This window comes from Oncorhynchus gorbuscha, unplaced genomic scaffold (genome assembly GCF_021184085.1).
Source record: "Oncorhynchus gorbuscha isolate QuinsamMale2020 ecotype Even-year unplaced genomic scaffold, OgorEven_v1.0 Un_scaffold_756, whole genome shotgun sequence".
NCBI classification, from domain to species: Eukaryota; Metazoa; Chordata; class Actinopteri; order Salmoniformes; family Salmonidae; genus Oncorhynchus; species Oncorhynchus gorbuscha.
In genome coordinates, this window is record NW_025745796.1 from 244,603 (window position 1) to 269,031 (window position 24,429).

The window sequence follows — 24,429 nt, forward strand, 5'->3', positions numbered from 1 at the left end:
CCACATACCTTTGAGTATCTCCAGGCTGTAGGATGCTACAGCGTAGCGCGTGGAGCGGTGTGACCCAGCGGAGGAGGAGGAGGAGGAGGAGGAGGAGGAGGAGGAGGAGGAGGAGGAGGAGGAGGAACGGTGGTTGGGCTGCTGAGAGGAAGAGGATGAGGGAGACGTCTCCAGGTGTTTGAGTTTTAGACGACACTTCCACAGCTTCCAGTCAGGGAAATCTGTCAGCATGAGCAGCTCGTCCAGACTGGAGGCCGAACGCACATCCCTCTCCCACTTCTCCTGGTTGATCACCTGCAGGGAGCAGAGGAAGAGGACACAAAACATTTAATGATATATGTTGTTTTAAAGACAGGATAGAAAATAAGCTCCAACACGCTGGTATGGTAAAATATTGTTAGTTGGTTTGTGAGAGTCAACAGTCTCACCACAAGAGGGCAGCACTCTTACATCCAAGTCAGGATTAACTTTAGATGCGATTGAGGCCGGTTTACAAGGACTGGACTGAGCTGATGATACATGCAAGTCAGTCTGACTCCTCACACTCACATCCACCTCTGACTGTGCTATTATTGCCCAAAGTCAGGTCCCACAGACCATTAACAGCTGTCCTGGGATTTAAGACTATCATCATTTAGATCACAACAGGTACAAAAACAATCAGTGCTTCTGTGTATTATAGTATTATATCACTACAGTATTATAGTACCACTGTATTGTAGTATTAAAGTACTACAATATTATAGCACTACATAGTATAGTACTACAGTATTATAGTAATAAGGTAGTGTAGTATTATAGTAGTACAGTATTATAGTACTATGTTATTGTAGTATTATAGTACTACAGTATTATAGTACCACAGTATTGTAGTACTACAGCATTATAGTATTATAGCACTACAGTAGTATTGTACTTCATTATTGTAGTATTATAGTACTACAGTATTGTAGTATTATAGTTCTGCAGTATTGTGGTATTATAGTACTGTGGTAATGTAGTATTATAGCATTACAGTATTTTAGCACCACAGTATTGTAGCACTACAGTAGTATCATACTTCATTATTGTAGTATTATAGTACTACAGTATTGTAGTATTATAGTTCTGCAGTATTGTGGTATTATAGTACTGTGGTAATGTAGTATTATAGCATTACAGTATTTTAGCACCACAGTATTGTAGCACTACAGTATTGTAGCACCACAGTATTGTAGCACCACAGTATTGTAGCACTACAGTATTGTAGCACCACAGTATTGTAGCACTACAGTATTATAGTACTACAATATTGTAGAACTACAGTATAATAGTACTACAGTTTTATAGTACTACAGTATTGTAGTACTACGTGTGTAATCATTACTTCTTCTCATTCCCATGACTGTTCATAGCTGGGATGAGAGGATGCCCATTGTACCCCAAATGCACAGTAGATCCCCTGGCATCAGCCCATAGACAACATAGCAGCTGCGAATGTGGAGTTGGCTGGGGTGACATTAAGGGGTAGTGGGGGCAGGAGTTCCCAGGGTCCACCTGTTGAGGAGCTCTAGGAGCTATGAGAAGACAAGCCTCCTCCTTCCCATGGAGCAGAGGATGGAGGAGAGACACAGAATATTAGGAGACCTAGCTACTGTTTCCCACAGAGACACGATTACAACTGCTGCTGCACATGCTAGTGCAGATAACAAGAAGGTAGGCCACAAACTAACACATATACAGTAATACTGCAGATAACAAGCAGGTAGCCCACAAACGAACAAATATACAGTACTACTGCAGATAATAAGCAGGTAGATCACTAACTAATATACAGTACTACTGCAGACAACAATCAGTTAGGTCACTAACTAATATACTGTGTTACTGCAGACAACAATCAGGTAGATCACTAACTAATATACTGTGTTACTGCAGACAACCAGCAGGTAGATCACTAACTAATATACTGTGTTACTGCAGACAACAAGCAGGTAGATCACTAACTAATATACTGTGTTACTGCAGACAACAATCAGGTAGATCACTAACTAATATACTGTGTTACTGCAGACAACAAGCAGGTAGATCACTAACTAATATACTGTGTTACTGCAGACAACAATCAGGTAGATCACTAACTAATATACTGTGTTACTGCAGACAACAATCAGGTAGATCACTAACTAATATACTGTGTTACTGCAGACAACAAGCAGGTAGATCACTAACTAATATACTGTGTTACTGCAGACAACAATCAGGTAGATCACTAACTAATATACTGTGTTACTGCAGACAACAATCAGGTAGATCACTAACTAATATACTGTGTTACTGCAGACAACAAGCAGGTAGATCACTAACTAATATACTGTGTTACTGCAGACAACAATCAGGTAGATCACTAACTAATATACTGTGTTACTGCAGACAACAATCAGGTAGATCACTAACTAATATACTGTGTTACTGCAGACAACCAGCAGGTAGATCACTAACTAATATACTGTGTTACTGCAGACAACAATCAGGTAGATCACTAACTAATATACTGTGTTACTGCAGACAACAATCAGGTAGATCACTAACTAATATACTGTGTTACTGCAGACAACAAGCAGGTAGATCACTAACTAATATACTGTGTTACTGCAGACAACAATCAGGTAGATCACTAACTAATATACTGTGTTACTGCAGACAACAATCAGGTAGATCACTAACTAATATACTGTGTTACTGCAGACAACAAGCAGGTAGATCACTAACTAATATACTGTGTTACTGCAGACAACAATCAGGTAGATCACTAACTAATATACTGTGTTACTGCAGACAACCAGCAGGTAGATCACTAACTAATATACTGTGTTACTGCAGACAACAATCAGGTAGATCACTAACTAATATACTGTGTTACTGCAGACAACAATCAGGTAGATCACTAACTAATATACTGTGTTACTGCAGACAACAAGCAGGTCAGAAAATCCGAGCACAATAATTGATAAAGGTGTGTTGTGTGTTCTCTCTCAGTGCCCTACAGGCCAACATGGAGAGAGGGAACAGTCATGTGTACAACTCCAAACACATTGGAGGAGACCAGTCTGGTATTACAGCTGACCAGTCCTATGGAGCTGTGGCTTCTTCCCTGCCTCCACTTATACTGTTCAGATCATATTTACACTACATTCACTCTCTGCACACTATTATCCCAAAAAACTAAGATATTACATTATGACTGTGTTGGTGTAATGTCAATTTAACAACAAAATGTTGCAATTTAAATAGTCTATTGTTGCCAATTGTAAAAGTTCAAAATCACAAAAACCTTTTAAACATTTACAATATAAAAAGGGTGCGGTCGAATTTGTTGAGAAAGACAAATAACGAGGGAATAAGGGACTTCCATTCATTTATGAGACGGGAAGGGAAACCCACAGAACAGATGGAGAGTTGAATAAACAACAGAGAGGAGAGAGGGCGGGCTGAGAAAAGGGACTGAGAAACATGCAGAGAGGAGCTCAGAGAAAAGGGACTGTCGTGTAATATGAAACATGTCAAACAGAAACAGAGAGGAGAGAGGCCGGGTCAGAGGCGAGGCTGAGAAAAGGGACTGTCGTGTAATATGAAACATGTCAAACAGAAACAGTTTGTTTTCATTTCTTCCAGTCGTTGTAACGACATGAGCCGCCACTGATCAGTTCAATGTGTGAGGATTGTGACGTCAGGGTGTAGCTGGATGCTTCCTCTATGTGAGGATTGTGACGTCAGGGTGTAGCTGGATGCTTCCTCTATGTGAGGATTGTGTCGTTAGGGTGTAGCTGGATGCTTCCTCTATGTGAGGATTGTGACGTCAGGGTGTAGCTGGATGCTTCCTCTATGTGAGGATTGTGACGTCAGGGTGTAGCTGGATGCTTCCTCTATGTGAGGATTGTGACGTCAGGGTGTAGCTGGATGCTTCCTCTATGTGAGGATTGTGACGTCAGGGTGTAGCTGGATGCTTCCTCTATGTGAGGATTGTGACGTCAGGGTGTAGCTGGATGCTTCCTCTATGTGAGGATTGTGACGTCAGGGTGTAGCTGGATGCTTCCTCTATGTGAGGATTGTGACGTCAGGGTGTAGCTGGATGCTTCCTCTATGTGAGGATTGTGACGTCAGGGTGTAGCTGGATGCTTCCTCTATGTGAGGATTGTGACGTCAGGGTGTAGCTGGATGCTTCCTCTATGTGAGGATTGTGACGTTAGGGTGTAGCTGGATGCTTCCTCTATGTGAGGATTGTGACGTCAGGGTGTAGCTGGATGCTTCCTCTATGTTAGGATTGTGACGTTAGGGTGTAGCTGGCTGCTTCCTCTATGTGAGGATTGTGACGTCAGGGTGTAGCTGGATGCTTCCTCTATGTGAGGATTGTGACGTCAGGGTGTAGCTGGATGCTTCCTCTATGTGAGGATTGTGACGTCAGGGTGTAGCTGGATGCTTCCTCTATGTGAGGATTGTGACGTCAGGGTGTAGCTGGATGCTTCCTCTATGTGAGGATTGTGACGTCAGGGTGTAGCTGGATGCTTCCTCTATGTGAGGATTGTGACGTCAGGGTGTAGCTGGATGCTTCCTCTATGTGAGGATTGTGACGTCAGGGTGTAGCTGGATGCTTCCTCTATGTGAGGATTGTGACGTTAGGGTGTAGCTGGATGCTTCCTCTATGTGAGGATTGTGACGTCAGGGTGTAGCTGGATGCTTCCTCTATGTGAGGATTGTGACGTTAGGGTGTAGCTGGATGCTTCCCCTATGTGAGGATTGTGACGTCAGGGTGTAGCTGGATGCTTCCTCTATGTGAGGATTGTGACGTCAGGGTGTAGCTGGATGCTTCCTCTATGTGAGGATTGTGACGTCAGGGTGTAGCTGGATGCTTCCTCTATGTGAGGATTGTGACGTCAGGGTGTAGCTGGATGCTTCCTCTATGTGAGGATTGTGACGTTAGGGTGTAGCTGGCTGCTTCCTCTATGTGAGGATTGTGACGTTAGGGTGTAGCTGGATGCTTCCTCTATGTGAGGATTGTGACGTTAGGGTGTAGCTGGCTGCTTCCTCTATGTGAGGATTGTGACGTTAGGGTGTAGCTGGCTGCTTCCTCTATGTGAGGATTGTGTCGTTAGGGTGTAGCTGGATGCTTCCTCTATGTGAGGATTGTGTCGTCAGGGTGTAGCTGGATGCTTCCTCTATGTGAGGATTGTGACGTCAGGGTGTAGCTGGATGCTTCCTCTATGTGAGGATTGTGACGTCAGGGTGTAGCTGGATGCTTCCTCTATGTGAGGATTGTGACGTCAGGGTGTAGCTGGATGCTTCCTCTATGTGAGGATTGTGACGTCAGGGTGTAGCTGGATGCTTCCTCTATGTGAGGATTGTGACGTCAGGGTGTAGCTGGATGCTTCCTCTATGTGAGGATTGTGACGTCAGGGTGTAGCTGGATGCTTCCTCTATGTGAGGATTGTGACGTCAGGGTGTAGCTGGATGCTTCCTCTATGTGAGGATTGTGACGTCAGGGTGTAGCTGGATGCTTCCTCTATGTGAGGATTGTGACGTCAGGGTGTAGCTGGATGCTTCCTCTATGTGAGGATTGTGACGTTAGGGTGTAGCTGGATGCTTCCCCTATGTGAGGATTGTGACGTCAGGGTGTAGCTGGATGCTTCCTCTATGTGAGGATTGTGACGTCAGGGTGTAGCTGGATGCTTCCTCTATGTGAGGATTGTGACGTCAGGGTGTAGCTGGATGCTTCCTCTATGTGAGGATTGTGACGTCAGGGTGTAGCTGGATGCTTCCTCTATGTGAGGATTGTGACGTCAGGGTGTAGCTGGATGCTTCCTCTATGTGAGGATTGTGACGTCAGGGTGTAGCTGGATGCTTCCTCTATGTGAGGATTGTGACGTCAGGGTGTAGCTGGATGCTTCCTCTATGTGAGGATTGTGACGTTAGGGTGTAGCTGGCTGCTTCCTCGTAAACCAGACAGACAAGGAGTTTTATTTTCCCTCTTCTGCAATTTAGACCCAGGGGAAAGCAGGTCCCCAAGGGAGAGATATCAGGAGAGTGAGTGGGGGGAGACAGACAGCGAACAAGAGAGAGGAGAGAGCGAAGAAGAGCAAGAGAAAGAGAGAGAAGTGTTTCATCATTTAGGAAGTTCAAACGCTCCTCTTTCCAGGTCAGTGAGATCTTGTTAACGGTGACGCATGCATTTGCACCGTTTACATAAGAGGCACACACACACACACACACACACACACACACACACACACACACACACACACACACACACACACACACACACACACACACACACACACACACACACACACACACACACACACACACACACACACACACACACACACACACACACACACACACACACACACACACACAGCTCATTAGACCATGTCAGCTCTGATGTTCATGGACAGCTCACAGGTGGTGTGTGTGTCGTTTCTCTACTCCCCCTGCCAACTGGTCAGCGCTAGTTTTATTAGCTCACATGGTGAGTTGTAAGGAGACTTGATTCAGTTCATAAGAACACAAAGATGGACTCAAACCTGGTGCCTCCAGTGGGAGACATGTGTCCCCATTTGATGACATACCGGTTATTAATAAATAGCTTCTTGATGACGATGACTCGTGCATTGAATCCACAGAATAGAGCCTGAGCAGAACATGAGTTGCAGATGAAACAGTGCCTGGTCTGGACATTGAAGCCATACAGAAATGAAGTGCATAGACACCGGACACTTACCCTGAGAGAGCTGGGATCATCTTGAACCTTGTTTGGCATTCCTAAGTTCAACCTCACCAACACCAGCATCATTCCAACACCGGCAGCAAGCATCCTCTGCATCCTCTGGTTCAATGCTGTATCTCAGTCTCTTTTGTGTTCAAAGTTCTCCTTCTGTCTCTGTACGGTCAATTTTCAGTCTCTGGACAGAAGTTGTATAACAGAGAGCCGTTTCTCTCAGGGTAATCCCCTGTAACAGAGAGATGTTTCTGTATTGGGTAATCCTCTATAATAGAGAGCAGAGCCAGAGGAAGGAGTCTCCTCTCTACAGACCAGCCCCTCTCAGACCGGCGCTGACTCCTCAGACCACACACAAGCTCCTGTCACAGTCCCTGTGGTTACGGACACTTCTCCCTCTCTCCCCCTCTCTCTCCCTGGTCACAGACACCTCTCCCTCTCTCCCCCCGGGTCACAGACTCTCTCTCTCTCCCTGGTCACAGACACCTCTCCCTCTCTCTCCCTGGTCACAGACACCTCTCCCTCTCTCTCCCTGGTCACAGACACCTCTCCCTCTCTCCCCCTCTCCCCCCTGGTCACAGACACCTCTCCCTCTCTCCCCCTGGTCACAGACACCTCTCCCTCTCCCCCCCCTGGTCACAGACACCTCTCCCTCTCTCTCCCTGGTCACAGACACCTCTCCCTCTCTCCCCCCGGGTCACAGACACCTCTCTCTCCCTCTCCCTGGTCACAGACACCTCTCCCTCTCTCTCCCTGGTCACAGACACCTCTCCCTCTCTCTCCCTGGTCACAGACACCTCTCCCTCTCTCTCCCTGGTCACAGACACCTCTCCCTCTCTCCCCCCGGGTCACAGACACCTCTCCCTCTCTCTCCCTGGTCACAGACACCTCTCCCTCTCTCTCCCTGGTCACAAACACCTCTCCCTCTCTCCCCCTGGTCACAGACACCTCTCCCTCTCTCCCCCCGGGTCACAGACACCTCTCCCTCTCTCTCCCTGGTCACAGACACCTCTCCCTCTCTCCCCCCGGGTCACAGACACCTCTCCCTCTCTCCCCCTGGTCACAGACACCTCTCCCTCTCTCCCCCGGGTCACAGACACCTCTCCCTCTCTCTCCCTGGTCACAGACACCTCTCCCTCTCTCTCCCTGGTCACAGACACCTCTCCCCTCTCTCTCCCTGGTCACAGACACCTCTCCCTCTCTCTCCCTGGTCACAGACACCTCTCCCTCTCTCTCCCTGGTCACAGACACTCCCTCTCTCCTCTCTCCCTCTCTCCCCCCGGGTCACAGACACCTCTCCCTCTCTCCCCCGGGTCACAGACACCTCTCCCTCTCCCCCGGGTCACAGACACCTCTCCCTCTCTCCCCCGGGTCACAGACACCTCTCCCTCTCTCTCCCCGGGTCACAGACACCTCTCCCTCTCTCCCCTGGTCACAGACACCTCTCTCTCCCCTGGTCATAGACTCTCTCTCTCTCCCTGGTCACAGACACCTCTCCCCTCTCCCCCCCGGGTCACCCTCTCTCCCCCCGACACCCCTCTCCCTCTCTCCCCCTCCCTGGTCACAGACACCTCTCCCTCTCTCTCCCTGGTCACAGACACCTCTCCCTCTCTCTCCCTGGTCACAGACACCTCTCCCTCTCTCCCCCGGTCACAGACACCTCTCCCTCTCTCCCCCGGGTCACAGACACCTCTCCCTCTCTCCCCCCGGGTCACAGACACCTCTCCCTCTCTCTCCCCTGGTCACAGACACCTCTCCCTCTCTCCTCTCCCTGGTCACAGACACCTCTCCCCTCTCCCCCGGGTCACAGACACCTCTCCCTCTCTCTCTCCCCACAGACACTCTCCTCTCTCCTGGTCCTCTCCCTGGTCACAGACACCTCTCCCTCTCTCTCCCTGGTCACAGACACCTCTCCCTCTCTCCCCCGGGTCACAGACACCTCTCCCTCTCTCTCCCTGGTCACAGACACCTCTCCCTCTCTCCCCTGGTCACAGACACCTCTCCCTCTCCCCCCCCCGGGTCACAGACACCTCTCCCCCCGGGTCACAGACACCTCTCCCTCTCTCCCTGGTCACAGACACCTCTCCCTCTCCTCCCCCTGGTCACAGACACCTCCCTCTCCCTCTCTCCCCCGGGTCACAGACACCTCTCCCTCTCTCCCCCTGGGTCACAGACACCTCTCCCTCTCTCCCCCGGGTCACAGACACCTCTCCCTCTCTCTCCCTGGTCACAGACACCTCTCCCTCTCTCCCCCCGGGTCACAGACACCTCTCCCTCTCTCTCCCTGGTCACAGACACCTCTCTCTCCCTGGTCATAGACTCTCTCTCTCTCCCTGGTCACAGACACCTCTCCCTCTCTCCCCCGGGTCACAGACACCTCTCCCTCTCTCCCCCCCGGGTCACAGACACCTCTCCCTCTCTCCCCCGGGTCACAGACACCTCTCCCTCTCTCCCCCCGGGTCACAGACACCTCCTCTCTCTCCCTCTCCATCTGGCCACAGACACCCCAGAGCAAATGGAACAGCTAAAGAGGATTTAAAACACCTCTACCTCTCTCTCTTCCCCCCAACTACACACAGCAAGGACACTTAAAGTTTCACTCAGTCACTTGAGACTGTCTCTCTATTGGTCCAACTACAAGCAAGGACTTTTAAGACGGTCTCTCTATTGGTCCAACTACAAGCAAGGACTTTTAAGACGGTCTTCTTTCTTTTGCCTGTCTTGACTATCCCCTCTTTTCTCTTCTCCCCAGTTAGTCCAGACCTCTTCAGATCTCATTATCTACTGTGTCTCAGCCTCTGCTTAAAGGGCCTGCTTGTCACATCGAGCGAGGATGGCCCCGCACTTAGTTCCCGTCCTTCAGGGTTGAGAGGGCTGTCTGTCTGTCTCTCTGTCCTCACCATGTCACCCTGGCTCTGTCTGGCCCCGCCTTGTCTCCCTGGCTCTGTCTGGCCCCGCCGTGTCTCCCTGGCTCTGTCTGGCCCCACCTTGTCTCCCTGGCTCTGTCTGGCCCCACCTTGTCTCCCTGGCTCTGTCTGGCCCCGCCTTGTCTCCCTGGCTCTGTCTGGCCCCACCTTGTCTCCCTGGCTCTGTCTGGCCCCGCCTTGTCTCCCTGGCTCTGTCTGGCCCCGCCTTGTCTCCCTGGCTCTGTCTGGCCCCGCCTTGTCTCCCTGGCTCTGTCTGGCCCCGCCTTGTCTCCCTGGCTCTGTCTGGCCCCGCCTTGTCTCCCTGGCTCTGTCTGGCCCCGCCTTGTCTCCCTGGCTCTGTCTGGCCCCGCCTTGTCTCCCTGGCTCTGTCTGGCCCCGCCTTGTCTCCCTGGTTCTGTCTGGCCCCGCCTTGTCTCCCTGGCTCTGTCTGGCCCCGCCTTGTCTCCCTGGTTCTGTCTGTCCCCACCTTGTCTCCCTGGTTCTGTTTGTCTGTCTGATGTTGCCTTGCTCTGTCTGTCTGTCTCTCTGTCCCCACCTTGTCTCCCTGGTTCTGTCTGTAAGTCTGTTCTGTCTGCCCCTGCCTTGTCTCCCTTGCTCTGTCTGTCTGTAAGTCTGTTCTGTCTGCCCCTGTCTGATGTTGCCTTGCTCTGTCTGTCTGTAAGTCTGTTCTGTCTGCTCCTGTCTGATGTTGCCTTGCTCTGTCTGTCTGTAAGTCTGTTCTGTCTGCCCCTGTCTGATGTTGCCTTGCTCTGTAGGTCTGTAAGTCTGTTCTGTCTGCTCCTGTCTGATGTTGCCTTGCTCTGTAGGTCTGTAAGTCTGTTCTGTCTGCTCCTGTCTGATGTTGCCTTGCTCTGTCTGTCTGTAAGTCTGTTCTGTCTGCCCCTGCCTTGTCTCCCTTGCTCTGTCTGTCTGTAAGTCTGTTCTGTCTGCCCCTGTCTGATGTTGCCTTGCTCTGTAGGTCTGTAAGTCTGTTCTGTCTGCTCCTGTCTGATGTTGCCTTGCTCTGTCTGTCTGTAAGTCTGTTCTGTCTGCCCCTGCCTTGTCTCCCTTGCTCTGTCTGTCTGTAAGTCTGTTCTGTCTGCCCCTGTCTGATGTTGCCTTGCTCTGTAGGTCTGTAAGTCTGTTCTGTCTGCTCCTGTCTGATGTTGCCTTGCTCTGTCTGTCTGTAAGTCTGTTCTGTCTGATGTTGCCTTGCTCTGTAAGTCTGTTCTGTCTGCCCCTGTCTGATGTTGCCTTGCTCTGTAGGTCTGTAAGTCTGTTCTGTCTGCCCCTGTCTGATGTTGCCTTGCTCTGTAGGTCTGTAAGTCTGTTCTTTCTGCCCCTGCCTTGTCTCCCTTGCTCTGTCTGTCTGTAAGTCTGTTCTGTCTGCCCCTGTCTGATGTTGCCTTGCTCTGTCTGTCTGCTCCTGTCTGATGTTGCCTTGCTCTGTCTGTCTGTAAGTCTGTTCTGTCTGCCCCTGTCTGATGTTGCCTTGCTCTGTAGGTCCGTAAGTCTGTTCTGTCTGCTCCTGTCTGATGTTGCCTTGCTCTGTAGGTCTGTAAGTCTGTTCTGTCTGCTCCTGTCTGATGTTGCCTTGCTCTGTCTGTCTGTAAGTCTGTTCTGTCTGCCCCTGCCTTGTCTCCCTTGCTCTGTCTGTCTGTAAGTCTGTTCTGTCTGCCCCTGTCTGATGTTGCCTTGCTCTGTAGGTCTGTAAGTCTGTTCTGTCTGCTCCTGTCTGATGTTGCCTTGCTCTGTCTGTCTGTAAGTCTGTTCTGTCTGATGTTGCCTTGCTCTGTAGGTCTGTAAGTCTGTTCTGTCTGCCCCTGTCTGATGTTGCCTTGCTCTGTAGGTCTGTAAGTCTGTTCTGTCTGCCCCTGTCTGATGTTGCCTTGCTCTGTAGGTCTGTAAGTCTGTTCTGTCTGCCCCTGTCTGATGTTGCCTTGCTCTGTAGGTCTGTAAGTCTGTTCTGTCTGCTCCTGTCTGATGTTGCCTTGCTCTGTCTGTCTGTAAGTCTGTTCTGTCTGATGTTGCCTTGCTCTGTAGGTCTGTAAGTCTGTTCTGTCTGCCCCTGTCTGATGTTGCCTTGCTCTGTAGGTCTGTAAGTCTGTTCTGTCTGCCCCTGTCTGATGTTGCCTTGCTCTGTCTGTCTGTAAGTCTGTTCTGTCTGCCCCTGTCTGATGTTGCCTTGCTCTGTAGGTCTGTAAGTCTGTTCTGTCTGCCCCTGTCTGATGTTGCCTTGCTCTGTAGGTCTGTAAGTCTGTTCTGTCTGCCCCTGTCTGATGTTGCCTTGCTCTGTAGGTCTGTAAGTCTGTTCTGTCTGATGTTGCCTTGCTCTGTAGGTCTGTAAGTCTGTTCTGTCTGCCCCTGTCTGATGTTGCCTTGCTCTGTAGGTCTGTAAGTCTGTTCTGTCTGCCCCTGTCTGATGTTGCCTTGCTCTGTCTGTCTGTAAGTCTGTTCTGTCTGCCCCTGTCTGATGTTGCCTTGCTCTGTAGGTCTGTAAGTCTGTTCTGTCTGCCCCTGTCTGATGTTGCCTTGCTCTGTCTGTCTGTAAGTCTGTTCTGTCTGATGTTGCCTTGCTCTGTAGGTCTGTAAGTCTGTTCTGTCTGCCCCTGTCTGATGTTGCCTTGCTCTGTCTGTCTGTAAGTCTGTTCTGTCTGATGTTGCCTTGCTCTGTAGGTCTGTAAGTCTGTTCTGTCTGCTCCTGTCTGATGTTGCCTTGCTCTGTAGGTCTGTAAGTCTGTTCTGTCTGCTCCTGTCTGATGTTGCCTTGCTCTGTAGGTCTGTAAGTCTGTTCTGTCTGCCCCTGTCTGATGTTGCCTTGCTCTGTAGGTCTGTAAGTCTGTTCTGTCTGCCCCTGTCTGATGTTGCCTTGCTCTGTAGGTCTGTAAGTCTGTTCTGTCTGCCCCTGTCTGATGTTGCCTTGCTCTGTAGGTCTGTAAGTCTGTTCTGTCTGATGTTGCCTTGCTCTGTCTGTCTGTAAGTCTGTTCTGTCTGATGTTGCCTTGCTCTGTAGGTCTGTAAGTCTGTTCTGTCTGCCCCTGTCTGATGTTGCCTTGCTCTGTAGGTCTGTAAGTCTGTTCTGTCTGCCCCTGTCTGATGTTGCCTTGCTCTGTAGGTCTGTAAGTCTGTTCTGTCTGCCCCTGTCTGATGTTGCCTTGCTCTGTAGGTCTGTAAGTCTGTTCTGTCTGCCCCTGTCTGATGTTGCCTTGCTCTGTAGGTCTGAAAGTCTGTTCTGTCTGCCCCTGTCTGATGTTGCCTTGCTCTGTAGGTCTGTAAGTCTGTTCTGTCTGCCCCTGTCTGATGTTGCCTTGCTCTGTAGGTCTGTAAGTCTGTTCTGTCTGCCCCTGTCTGATGTTGCCTTGCTCTGTAGGTCTGTAAGTCTGTTCTGTCTGCCCCTGTCTGATGTTGCCTTGCTCTGTAGGTCTGTAAGTCTGTTCTGTCTGCCCCTGTCTGATGTTGCCTTGCTCTGTCTGTCTGTAAGTCTGTTCTGTCTGCCCCTGTCTGATGTTGCCTTGCTCTGTAGGTCTGTAAGTCTGTTCTGTCTGCCCCTGCCTTGGCTGTTAAATCCAAAGCCACTGTATTTCCACAGAGTTCAGCTTATCTGGAGCAGCATGAACATGTGTTTTAAATGTGATCCAGACCTCAGCTACGAAGCATGGATACATGGGCCAGGGAGGGACACTCCCACCCTCCACCCCACCCCTATCCCATCCCAGCCAAAACTCACTTCCCACTGGGCACAGACCTCATTTCGTCTAATTACGAGGAAACATTGATTCAACCAGTGTGTGCCCAGGGGTTTGATTGTCTGCGGAGGGAGGGATGGAGGGAGAGGAGATGTGATAGAGAGGGAGGGAGAAACAGGAGATGTGATAGAGAGGGAGGGAGAAACAGGAGATGTGATAGAGAGGGAGGGAGAAACAGGAGATGTGATAGAGGGAGGGAGGAAACAGGAGATGTGATAGAGAGGGAGGGAGAAACAGGAGATGTGATAGAGAGGGAGGGAGAAACAGGAGGGTGATAGAGAGGAGGGAGAAACAGGAGATGTGATAGAGAGGAGGAGGGAGAAACAGGAGATGTGATAGAGAGGGAGGGAGAAACAGGAGAGAAATAGAGATGGATAGAGGGGAGGGAGAAACAGGAGATGTGATAGAGAGGAGGGAGAAACAGGAGATGTGATAGAGAGGGAGGGAGGAGGAGGGAGAAACAGGAGATGTGATAGAGAGGGAGGGAGAAACAGGAGATGTGATAGAGAGGGGAGGGAGGAGGAGGGAGAAACAGGAGATGTGATAGAGAGGGAGGGAGAAACAGGAGATGTGATAGAGAGGGAGGGAGAAACAGGAGATGTGATAGAGAGGAGAAACAGGAGGTGTGATAGAGGGGAGGGAGAAACAGGAGATGTGATAGAGAGGGAGGAGGAGGGAGAAACAGGAGATGTGATAGAGAGGAGGAGGAGAAACAGGAGATGTGATAGAGAGGGAGGGAGAAACAGGAGATGTGATAGAGAGGGAGGGAGGAGGAGGGAGAAACAGGAGATGTGATAGAGAGGGAGGGAGGAGGAGGGAGAAACAGGAGATGTGAGAGAGGGAGGGAGGAATAGAGAGGGAGGGAGAAACAGGAGATGTGATAGAGAGGGAGGGAGAAACAGGAGATGTGATAGGAGGGAGGGAAACAGGAGATGTGATAGAGAGGAGGAGGGAGAAACAGGAGATGTGACAGGAGATGTGTGATAGAGAGGGAGGGAGAAACAGGAGATGTGATAGAGAGGGAGGGAGAAACAGGAGATGTGAGGAGAGGGAGGGGGAGAAACAGGAGATGTGATAGAGAGGGAGGGAGAAACAGGAGATGTGATAGAGAGGGAGGGAGGAGGAGGGAGAAACAGGAGATGTGATAGAGAGGGAGGGAGGAGAGGAGGGAAACAGGAGATGTGATAGAGAGGGAGGGAGGAGGAGGGAGAAACAGGAGATGTGTTAGAGAGGAGGGAGAAACAGGAGATGTGATAGAGAGGGAGGGAGAAACAGGAGATGTGATAGAGGGAGGGAGGAGGAGGGAGAAACAGGAGGTGATAGAGAGGGAGGGAGGAAAGAAACAGGAGATGTGATAGAGAGGGAGGGAGAAACAGGAGATGTGATAGAGAGGAGGGAGGAGGAGGGAGAAACAGGAGATGTGATAGAGAGGGAGGGAGGAGGAAACAGGAGATGTGATAGAGAGGAGGGAGAAACAGGAGATGTGATAGAGGGAGGAGGAGGAGGGAGAAACAGGAGATGTGATAGAGAGGGAGGAGGAGAGGAGGGAGGAAACAGGAGATGTGATAGAGAGGGAGGGAGAAAAACAGGAGATGTGATAGAGAGGGAGGGAGAGAAACAGGAGATGTGATAGAGAGGGAGGGAGAAACAGGAGGTGATAGAGAGGAGGAGAGAAACAGGAGATGTGATAGAGAGGGGGAGGGAGGAGGAACAGGAGATGTGATAGAGAGGGGAGGGAGAAACAGGAGATGTGATAGAGAGGAGGGAGAAACAGGAGATGTGATAGAGAGGAGGAGGGAGAAAACAGGAGATGTGATAGAGAGGGAGGGAGGAAACAGGAGATGATAGAGAGGGAGGGAGAAACAGGAGATGTGATAGAGAGGGAGGGAGGAGGAGGGAGAAACAGGAGATGTGATAGAGAGGGAGGGAGAAACAGGAGATGTGATAGAGAGGGAGGGAGAAACAGGAGGGATGTGATAGAGAGGGAGGGAGAAACAGAAACAGGAGATGTGATAGAGAGGGAGGGAGAAACAGGAGATGTGATAGAGAGGGAGGAGGAGGAGGGAGAAACAGGAGATGTGATAGAGAGGGAGGGGAGGAGAAACAGGAGATGTGATAGAGAGGAGGGAGAAACAGGAGAGGAAGGAGGAGGAGAAACAGGAGATGTGATAGAGAGGGAGGGAGGAGGAGGGAGGGAGATGTGATAGAGAGGGAGGGAGGAGGAGAGAAACAGGAGATGTGATAGAGAGGGAGGGAGGAAGGGAGAAACAGGAGATGTGATAGAGAGGGAGGGAGAAACAGGAGATGATAGAGAGGGAGGGAGGAGGAGGGAGAAACAGGAGATGTGATAGAGAGGGAGGGAGGAAAGAAACAGGAGATGTGATAGAGAGGGAGGGAGGAGGAGGGAGAAACAGGAGATGAGAGAGGGAGGGAGGAGGAGGGAGAAACAGGAGATGTGATAGAGAGGGAGGGAGAAACAGGAGATGTGATAGAGAGGGAGGGAGAAACAGGAGATGTGATAGAGAGGGAGGGAGAAACAGGAGATGTGATAGAGAGGGAGGGAGGGAGATGTGATAGAGAGGGAGGAGGGAGAAAACAGGAGATGTGATAGAGAGGGAGGGAGAAACAGGAGATGTGATAGAGAGGGAGGGAGGGAGGAGGAGAAACAGGAGATGTGATAGAGAGGGAGGGAGAAACAGGAGATGATAGAGAGGGGGAGGAGGAGAGAAACAGGAGATGTGATAGAGAGGGAGGGAGAAACAGGAGATGTGATAGAGAGGGGGAGAAACAGGAGATGTGATAGAGAGGGAGGGAGGAGGAGGGAGAAACAGGAGATGTGATAGAGAGGGAGGGAGAAACAGGAGATGTGATAGAGAGGGAGGGAGGGAGAAACAGGAGATGTGATAGAGAGGGAGGAGGAGGGAGGAGAAACAGGAGGTGTGATAGAGAGGGAGGGAGGAGGAGGGAGAAACAGGAGATGTGATAGAGAGGGAGGGAGGAGAGGAGGGAGAAACAGGAGATGTGATAGAGAGGGAGGGAGAAACAGGAGATGTGATAGAGAGGGAGGGAGAAACAGGAGATGTGATAGAGAGGGAGGGAGAAACAGGAGATGTGATAGAGAGGGAGGGAGAAGGAGGGAGAAACAGGAGATGTGATAGAGAGGGAGGGAGGAGGAGAGAAACAGGAGAAACAGGAGGTGTGATAGAGGGGAGGGAGAAACAGGAGATGTGATAGAGGGAGGGAGGGAGGGAGAAACAGGAGATGTGATAGGAGGGAGGGAGGAGGAGGGAGAAACAGGAGAAACAGGAGGTGTGATAGAGAGGGAGGGAGGAGAAACAGGAGATGTGATAGAGAGGGAGGGAGAAACAGGGAGAAACAGGAGGTGTGATAGAGAGGGAGAAACAGGAGATGTGATAGAGAGGGAGGGAGAAACAGGAGGTGATGATAGAGAGGGAGGAAGGAGGAGGGAGAAACAGGAGATGTGATAGAGAGGGAGGGAGAAACAGGAGATGTGATAGAGAGGGAGGGAGGAGGAGGGAGAAACAGGAGATGTGATAGAGAGGAGGGAGGATGAGGGAGAAACAGGAGATGTGATAGAGAGGGAGGGAGGGAGGAGGGAGAAACAGGAGATGTGATAGAGAGGGAGGGAGGAAGGGAGAAACAGGAGATGTGATAGAGAGGGGGAGGGAGAAACAGGAGATGTGATAGAGAGGGAGGGGAGGAGGGAGAAACAGGAGATGTGATAGAGAGGGAGGGAGGAGGGAGAAACAGGAGATGTGATAGAGAGGGGGAGGGAGAAACAGGAGATGTGATAGAGAGGGAGGGAGGAGGGAGAAACAGGAGATGTGATAGAGAGGGAGGGAGGAGGGAGAAACAGGAGATGTGATAGAGAGGGAGGGAGAAACAGGAGATGTGATAGAGAGGGAGGGAGGAGGAGGGAGAAACAGGAGATGTGATAGAGAGGGAGGGAGGAGGAGGGAGAAACAGGAGATGTGATAGAGAGGGAGGGAGGAGGAGGGAGAAACAGGAGGTGTGATAGAGAGGGAGGGAGGGAGGGAGAAACAGGAGATGTGATAGAGAGGGAGAGGAGACCCGCTGTTTCGCAGTATGAGACGTCATTCTGCCAGATGCAAATGGCCTTGAAATGTGATCTGTGGTTGGTTTCCCTCCTTCCTGTAACGGATACTTGCCTCTGAGGTCTGTCCAAGGACATAATGACTGGAACGAATCAGTGCTTCCATTAGATAGCTTCTGGAGACATCACGGCAGGATAGTTTTGTTGAGGTTAAATTAAAAGTGCTTTTTTCATCATTTACATTTCAGTTTAATGGCTTGGAGGCACAGTAACAAAACATCTATTTGAGAAAAAAAAAATCAGTATAAAATGAGAACTTAATGATTTAAAAAGAGACAAACACACATCAAGCTGGTTCATGATTAAAATACACTTTGGTCACATGACCATAACAAGACAAGACCTATAACATGATTAGAAGATGTCTGCGGATTCTTAGAAGGATTCCCTGATCTTAGACCTCCAAGCCGTAGCCCTCTCGAACCCATTGGTCCCTGTCCTGTAGTCTCTGACTGCCTGGTTGATCTCCTCTTCCGTGTTCATCACAAACGGACCTGGAGAGCAAAAGGAACGTGTAGTGTGTCACGTTACACATGAACGATCCAATACTGTGGTAACTGACTGGAGATCAGTGATGTGAAGAAATGGAGTTCTTACCATGTTGGACCACCGGTTCATTGATCGGCTGTCCCGCAATCAAGACAAAATGGCAAACCTCTGATGTCTGGAGAAAGGAGTTTGAATTGTAGTGAACTTACAATTCCTGAAAACTGTGTTAAGAGTCTGTAAGAAGTTCAGACAGCCTACCTTGTTTTCTACGGCTATGCAACCGCCATCATCAAACACCATGGTGTGATGTGGCTCCACTTTCCGTTGCTCTGCATCTGGACCTGAAAGAGCAATGGAAAACAGAATCAACTCTACCAGACGGGCCCCTGGGATGAAAACAAGATTATTACCTCAAAAGAAATGGCAAACAAAACAACTTTCATTTAAGAAATTTCTGTCAAGATTTTAACCCGAGGGAAACACTGCAATCAAGAACCAAAGAAAATGTGCATTTCCTCTCCGTCTGACATGGTTAAGTCTGCTTCCTTCATCTGAATACTAAGGTCAAAAGAAATGCAGAAACGCCAAAACGCTTCAAGTTGTGGTGGATCTATTTTTCAGACACAGCTGTGCTTGATTTGCCTTACAGACGACACTCTGTCCATTCAGTGGCATCTCGGTTCAAACCCACCTCAATCTTAGTTACAGACGACACTCTGTCGATTCAGTGGCGTCTCGGTTCAAACCCACCTCAATCTTAGTTACAGACGACACTGTCCATTCAGTGGCGTCTCGGTTCAAACCCACCTCAATCTTAGTTACAGACGACACTCTGTCGATTCAGTGGCATCTCGGTTCAAACCCACCTCAGTCTTAGTTACAGACGACACTCTGTCCATTCAGTGGCGTCTCGGTTCAAACCCACCTCAATCTTAGTTACAGACGACACTGTCCACATTCAGTGGCGTCTCGGTTCAAACCCACCTCAATCTTAGTTACAGACGACACTCTGTCCACATTCAGTGGCGTCTCGGTTCAAACCCACCTCAATCTTAGTTACAGACGACACTCTGTCCATTCAGTGGCGTCTCGGTTCAAACCCACCTCAATCTTAGTTACAGATGTCCATTCAGTGGCGTCTCGGTTCAAACCCACCTCAATCTTAGTTACAGACGACACTCTGTCCATTCAGTGGCGTCTCGGTTCAAACCCACCTCAATCTTAGTTACAGACGACACTCTGTCGATTCAGTGGCATCTCGGTTCAAACCCACCTCAATCTTAGTTACAGACGACACTGTCCATTCAGTGGCATCTCGGTTCAAACCCACCTCAATCTTAGTTACAGATGTCCATTCAGTGGCGTCTCGGTTCAAACCCACCTCAATCTTAGTTACAGATGTCCATTCAGTGGCGTCTCGGTTCAAACCCACCTCAATCTTAGTTACAGATGTCCATTCAGTGGCGTCTCGGTTCAAACCCACCTCAATCTTAGTTACAGATGTCCATTCAGTGGCGTCTCGGTTCAAACCCACCTCAATCTTAGTTACAGATGTCCATTCAGTGGCGTCTCGGTTCAAACCCACCTCAATCTTAGTTACAGACGACACTCTGTCCATTCAGTGGCGTCTCGGTTCAAACCCACCTCAATCTTAGTTACAGACGACACTGTCCATTCAGTGGCATCTCGGTTCAAACCCACCTCAGTCTTAGTTACAGACGACACTCTGTCCATTCAGTGGCGTCTCGGTTCAAACCCACCTCAATCTTAGTTACAGACGACACTGTCCATTCAGTGGCATCTCGGTTCAAACCCACCTCAATCTTAGTTACAGACGACACTGTCCATTCAGTGGCATCTCGGTTCAAACCCACCTCAGTCTTAGTTACAGATGTCCATTCAGTGGCGTCTCGGTTCAAACCCACCTCAATCTTAGTTACAGACGACACTGTCCATTCAGTGGCGTCTCGGTTCAAACCCACCTCAATCTTAGTTACAGACGACACTCTGTCGATTCAGTGGCGTCTCGGTTCAAACCCACCTCAATCTTAGTTACAGACGACACTGTCCATTCAGTGGCGTCTCGGTTCAAACCCACCTCAATCTTAGTTACAGACGACACTCTGTCCACATTCAGTGGCATCTCGGTTCAAACCCACCTCAATCTTAGTTACAGACGACACACTGTCCATTCAGTGGCGTCTCGGTTCAAACCCACCTCAATCTTAGTTACAGACGACACTCTGTCCATTCAGTGGCGTCTCGGTTCAAACCCACCTCAATCTTAGTTACAGACGACACTGTCCATTCAGTGGCGTCTCGGTTCAAACCCACCTCAATCTTAGTTACAGACGACACTGTCCATTCAGTGGCATCTCGGTTCAAACCCACCTCAATCTTAGTTACAGATGTCCATTCAGTGGCGTCTCGGTTCAAACCCACCTCAATCTTAGTTACAGATGTCCATTCAGTGGCGTCTCGGTTCAAACCCACCTCAATCTTAGTTACAGATGTCCATTCAGTGGCGTCTCGGTTCAAACCCACCTCAATCTTAGTTACAGACGACACTCTGTCCATTCAGTGGCGTCTCGGTTCAAACCCACCTCAATCTTAGTTACAGACGACACTGTCCATTCAGTGGCATCTCGGTTCAAACCCACCTCAGTCTTAGTTACAGACGACACTCTGTCCATTCAGTGGCGTCTCGGTTCAAACCCACCTCAATCTTAGTTACAGACGACACTGTCCATTCAGTGGCATCTCGGTTCAAACCCACCTCAATCTTAGTTACAGACGACACTGTCCATTCAGTGGCATCTCGGTTCAAACCCACCTCAGTCTTAGTTACAGATGTCCATTCAGTGGCGTCTCGGTTCAAACCCACCTCAATCTTAGTTACAGACGACACTGTCCATTCAGTGGCGTCTCGGTTCAAACCCACCTCAATCTTAGTTACAGACGACACTCTGTCGATTCAGTGGCGTCTCGGTTCAAACCCACCTCAATCTTAGTTACAGACGACACTGTCCATTTAGTGGCGTCTCGGTTCAAACCCACCTCAATCTTAGTTACAGACGACACTCTGTCCACATTCAGTGGCATCTCGGTTCAAACCCACCTCAATCTTAGTTACAGACGACACACTGTCCATTCAGTGGCGTCTCGGTTCAAACCCACCTCAATCTTAGTTACAGACGACACTCTGTCCATTCAGTGGCGTCTCGGTTCAAACCCACCTCAATCTTAGTTACAGACGACACTGTCCATTCAGTGGCGTCTCGGTTCAAACCCACCTCAATCTTAGTTACAGACGACACTCTGTCCACATTCAGTGGCGTCTCGGTTCAAACCCACCTCAATCTTAGTTACAGATGTCCATTCAGTGGCGTCTCGGTTCAAACCCACCTCAATCTTAGTTACAGATGTCCATTCAGTGGCGTCTCGGTTCAAACCCACCTCAATCTTAGTTACAGACGACACTCTGTCGATTCAGTGGCGTCTCGGTTCAAACCCACCTCAATCTTAGTTACAGATGTCCATTCAGTGGCGTCTCGGTTCAAACCCACCTCAATCTTAGTTACAGACGACACTGTCCATTCAGTGGCGTCTCGGTTCAAACCCACCTCAATCTTAGTTACAGACGACACTGTCCATTCAGTGGCATCTCGGTTCAAACCCACCTCAATCTTAGTTACAGATGTCCATTCAGTGGCGTCTCGGTTCAAACCCACCTCAATCTTAGTTACAGATGTCCATTCAGTGGCGTCTCGGTTCAAACCCACCTCAATCTTAGTTACAGATGTCCATTCAGTGGCGTCTCGGTTCAAACCCACCTCAATCTTAGTTACAGACGACACTCTGTCCATTCAGTGGCGTCTCGGTTCAAACCCACCTCAATCTTAGTTACAGACGACACTGTCCATTCAGTGGCATCTCGGTTCAAACCCACCTCAGTCTTAGTTACAGACGACACTCTGTCCATTCAGTGGCGTCTCGGTTCAAACCCACCTCAATCTTAGTTACAGACGACACTGTCCATTCAGTGGCATCTCGGTTCAAACCCACCTCAGTCTTAGTTACAGATGTCCATTCAGTGGCGTCTCGGTTCAAACCCACCTCAATCTTAGTTACAGACGACACTGTCCATTCAGTGGCGTCTCGGTTCAAACCCACCTCAATCTTAGTTACAGACGACACTCTGTCGATTCAGTGGCGTCTCGGTTCAAACCCACCTCAATCTTAGTTACAGATGTCCATTCAGTGGCGTCTCGGTTCAAACCCACCTCAATCTTAGTTACAGACGACACTGTCCATTCAGTGGCGTCTCGGTTCAAACCCACCTCAATCTTAGTTACAGACGACACTCTGTCCACATTCAGTGGCATCTCGGTTCAAACCCACCTCAATCTTAGTTACAGACGACACACTGTCCATTCAGTGGCGTCTCGGTTCAAACCCACCTCAATCTTAGTTACAGACGACACTCTGTCCATTCAGTGGCGTCTCGGTTCAAACCCACCTCAATCTTAGTTACAGACGACACTGTCCATTCAGTGGCGTCTCGGTTCAAACCCACCTCAATCTTAGTTACAGACGACACTGTCCATTCAGTGGCATCTCGGTTCAAACCCACCTCAATCTTAGTTACAGATGTCCATTCAGTGGCGTCTCGGTTCAAACCCACCTCAATCTTAGTTACAGATGTCCATTCAGTGGCGTCTCGGTTCAAACCCACCTCAATCTTAGTTACAGATGTCCATTCAGTGGCGTCTCGGTTCAAACCCACCTCAATCTTAGTTACAGACGACACTCTGTCCATTCAGTGGCGTCTCGGTTCAAACCCACCTCAATCTTAGTTACAGACGACACTGTCCATTCAGTGGCATCTCGGTTCAAACCCACCTCAGTCTTAGTTACAGACGACACTCTGTCCATTCAGTGGCGTCTCGGTTCAAACCCACCTCAATCTTAGTTACAGACGACACTGTCCATTCAGTGGCATCTCGGTTCAAACCCACCTCAATCTTAGTTACAGACGACACTGTCCATTCAGTGGCATCTCGGTTCAAACCCACCTCAGTCTTAGTTACAGATGTCCATTCAGTGGCGTCTCGGTTCAAACCCACCTCAATCTTAGTTACAGACGACACTGTCCATTCAGTGGCGTCTCGGTTCAAACCCACCTCAATCTTAGTTACAGACGACACTCTGTCGATTCAGTGGCGTCTCGGTTCAAACCCACCTCAATCTTAGTTACAGACGACACTGTCCATTCAGTGGCGTCTCGGTTCAAACCCACCTCAATCTTAGTTACAGACGACACTCTGTCCACATTCAGTGGCATCTCGGTTCAAACCCACCTCAATCTTAGTTACAGACGACACACTGTCCATTCAGTGGCGTCTCGGTTCAAACCCACCTCAATCTTAGTTACAGACGACACTCTGTCCATTCAGTGGCGTCTCGGTTCAAACCCACCTCAATCTTAGTTACAGACGACACTGTCCATTCAGTGGCGTCTCGGTTCAAACCCACCTCAATCTTAGTTACAGACGACACTCTGTCCACATTCAGTGGCATCTCGGTTCAAACCCACCTCAATCTTAGTTACAGACGACACACTGTCCATTCAGTGGCGTCTCGGTTCAAACCCACCTCAATCTTAGTTACAGACGACACACTGTCCATTCAGTGGCGTCTCGGTTCAAACCCACCTCAATCTTAGTTACAGACGACACACTGTCCATTCAGTGGCATCTCGGTTCAAACCCACCTCAATCTTAGTTACAGACGACACTCTGTCCATTCAGTGGCGTCTCGGTTCAAACCCACCTCAATCTTAGTTACAGCGAACGGTTCAACTTGATTCTGGTTTCAAAACATCTGTCTACAATTAAAAAGGAGCTTTCCGTGAGATCCTCCGGAGCAACGATTCCATTTAATCAGATCATAATGAAACTTCCTGGAGAAACAAACATCAACTATGTGTGAAATGAAACAAAAGCCCTTTCTGAAGGAGTGAAGAGCGTGAAATTCCTCCGACTCACGCTAGCTAACATCGATCATAATGAAAATACAATTCCTCCGACTCAAATATGTGCTTCCCATTGACAAACTAAAGTAACGCTAAAACACTTCAGAGGACAGGCTTAACGTGTCCTGTATAGACAAACACTGTAGGGAACAGTTCCCCTCTGTATAGCAGGGTGTCACAGGACTGTAGGGAACAGTTCCCCTCTGTATAGCAGGGTGTCACAGGACTGTAGAGAACAGTTCACCTCTGTATAGCAGGGTGTCACAGGACTGTAGGGAACAGTTACCCTCTGTATAGCAGGGTGTCACAGGACTGTAGGGAACAGTTCACCTCTGTATAGCAGGGTGTCACAGGACTGTAGGGAA

The 24,429-nt window shown here is 49.5% G+C and overlaps 1 protein-coding gene and 1 pseudogene across 2 annotated transcripts in view; both read right to left on the bottom strand.

The window, feature by feature from the left end:
* LOC124020065 overlaps positions 1-7,186 on the bottom strand; it is a 13,069-nt pseudogene extending 5,883 nt beyond the window's left edge.
* A 10,413-nt stretch (positions 7,187-17,599) lies between these two features.
* Positions 17,600-24,429, bottom strand: part of LOC124020064 (pirin-like) — a 28,556-nt gene continuing 21,726 nt past the window's right edge. For both annotated transcript variants that reach the window (XM_046335475.1, XM_046335476.1), the window contains 3 exons: positions 18,289-18,371; positions 18,139-18,205; positions 17,600-18,035 (listed from right to left, as the gene is read on the bottom strand). In XM_046335475.1, coding sequence (XP_046191431.1) covers positions 17,917-18,035; positions 18,139-18,205; positions 18,289-18,371 — 269 coding nt within the window. In that variant the 3' untranslated portion in view covers positions 17,600-17,916. The remainder of the gene's footprint in view (positions 18,036-18,138; positions 18,206-18,288; positions 18,372-24,429) is intronic.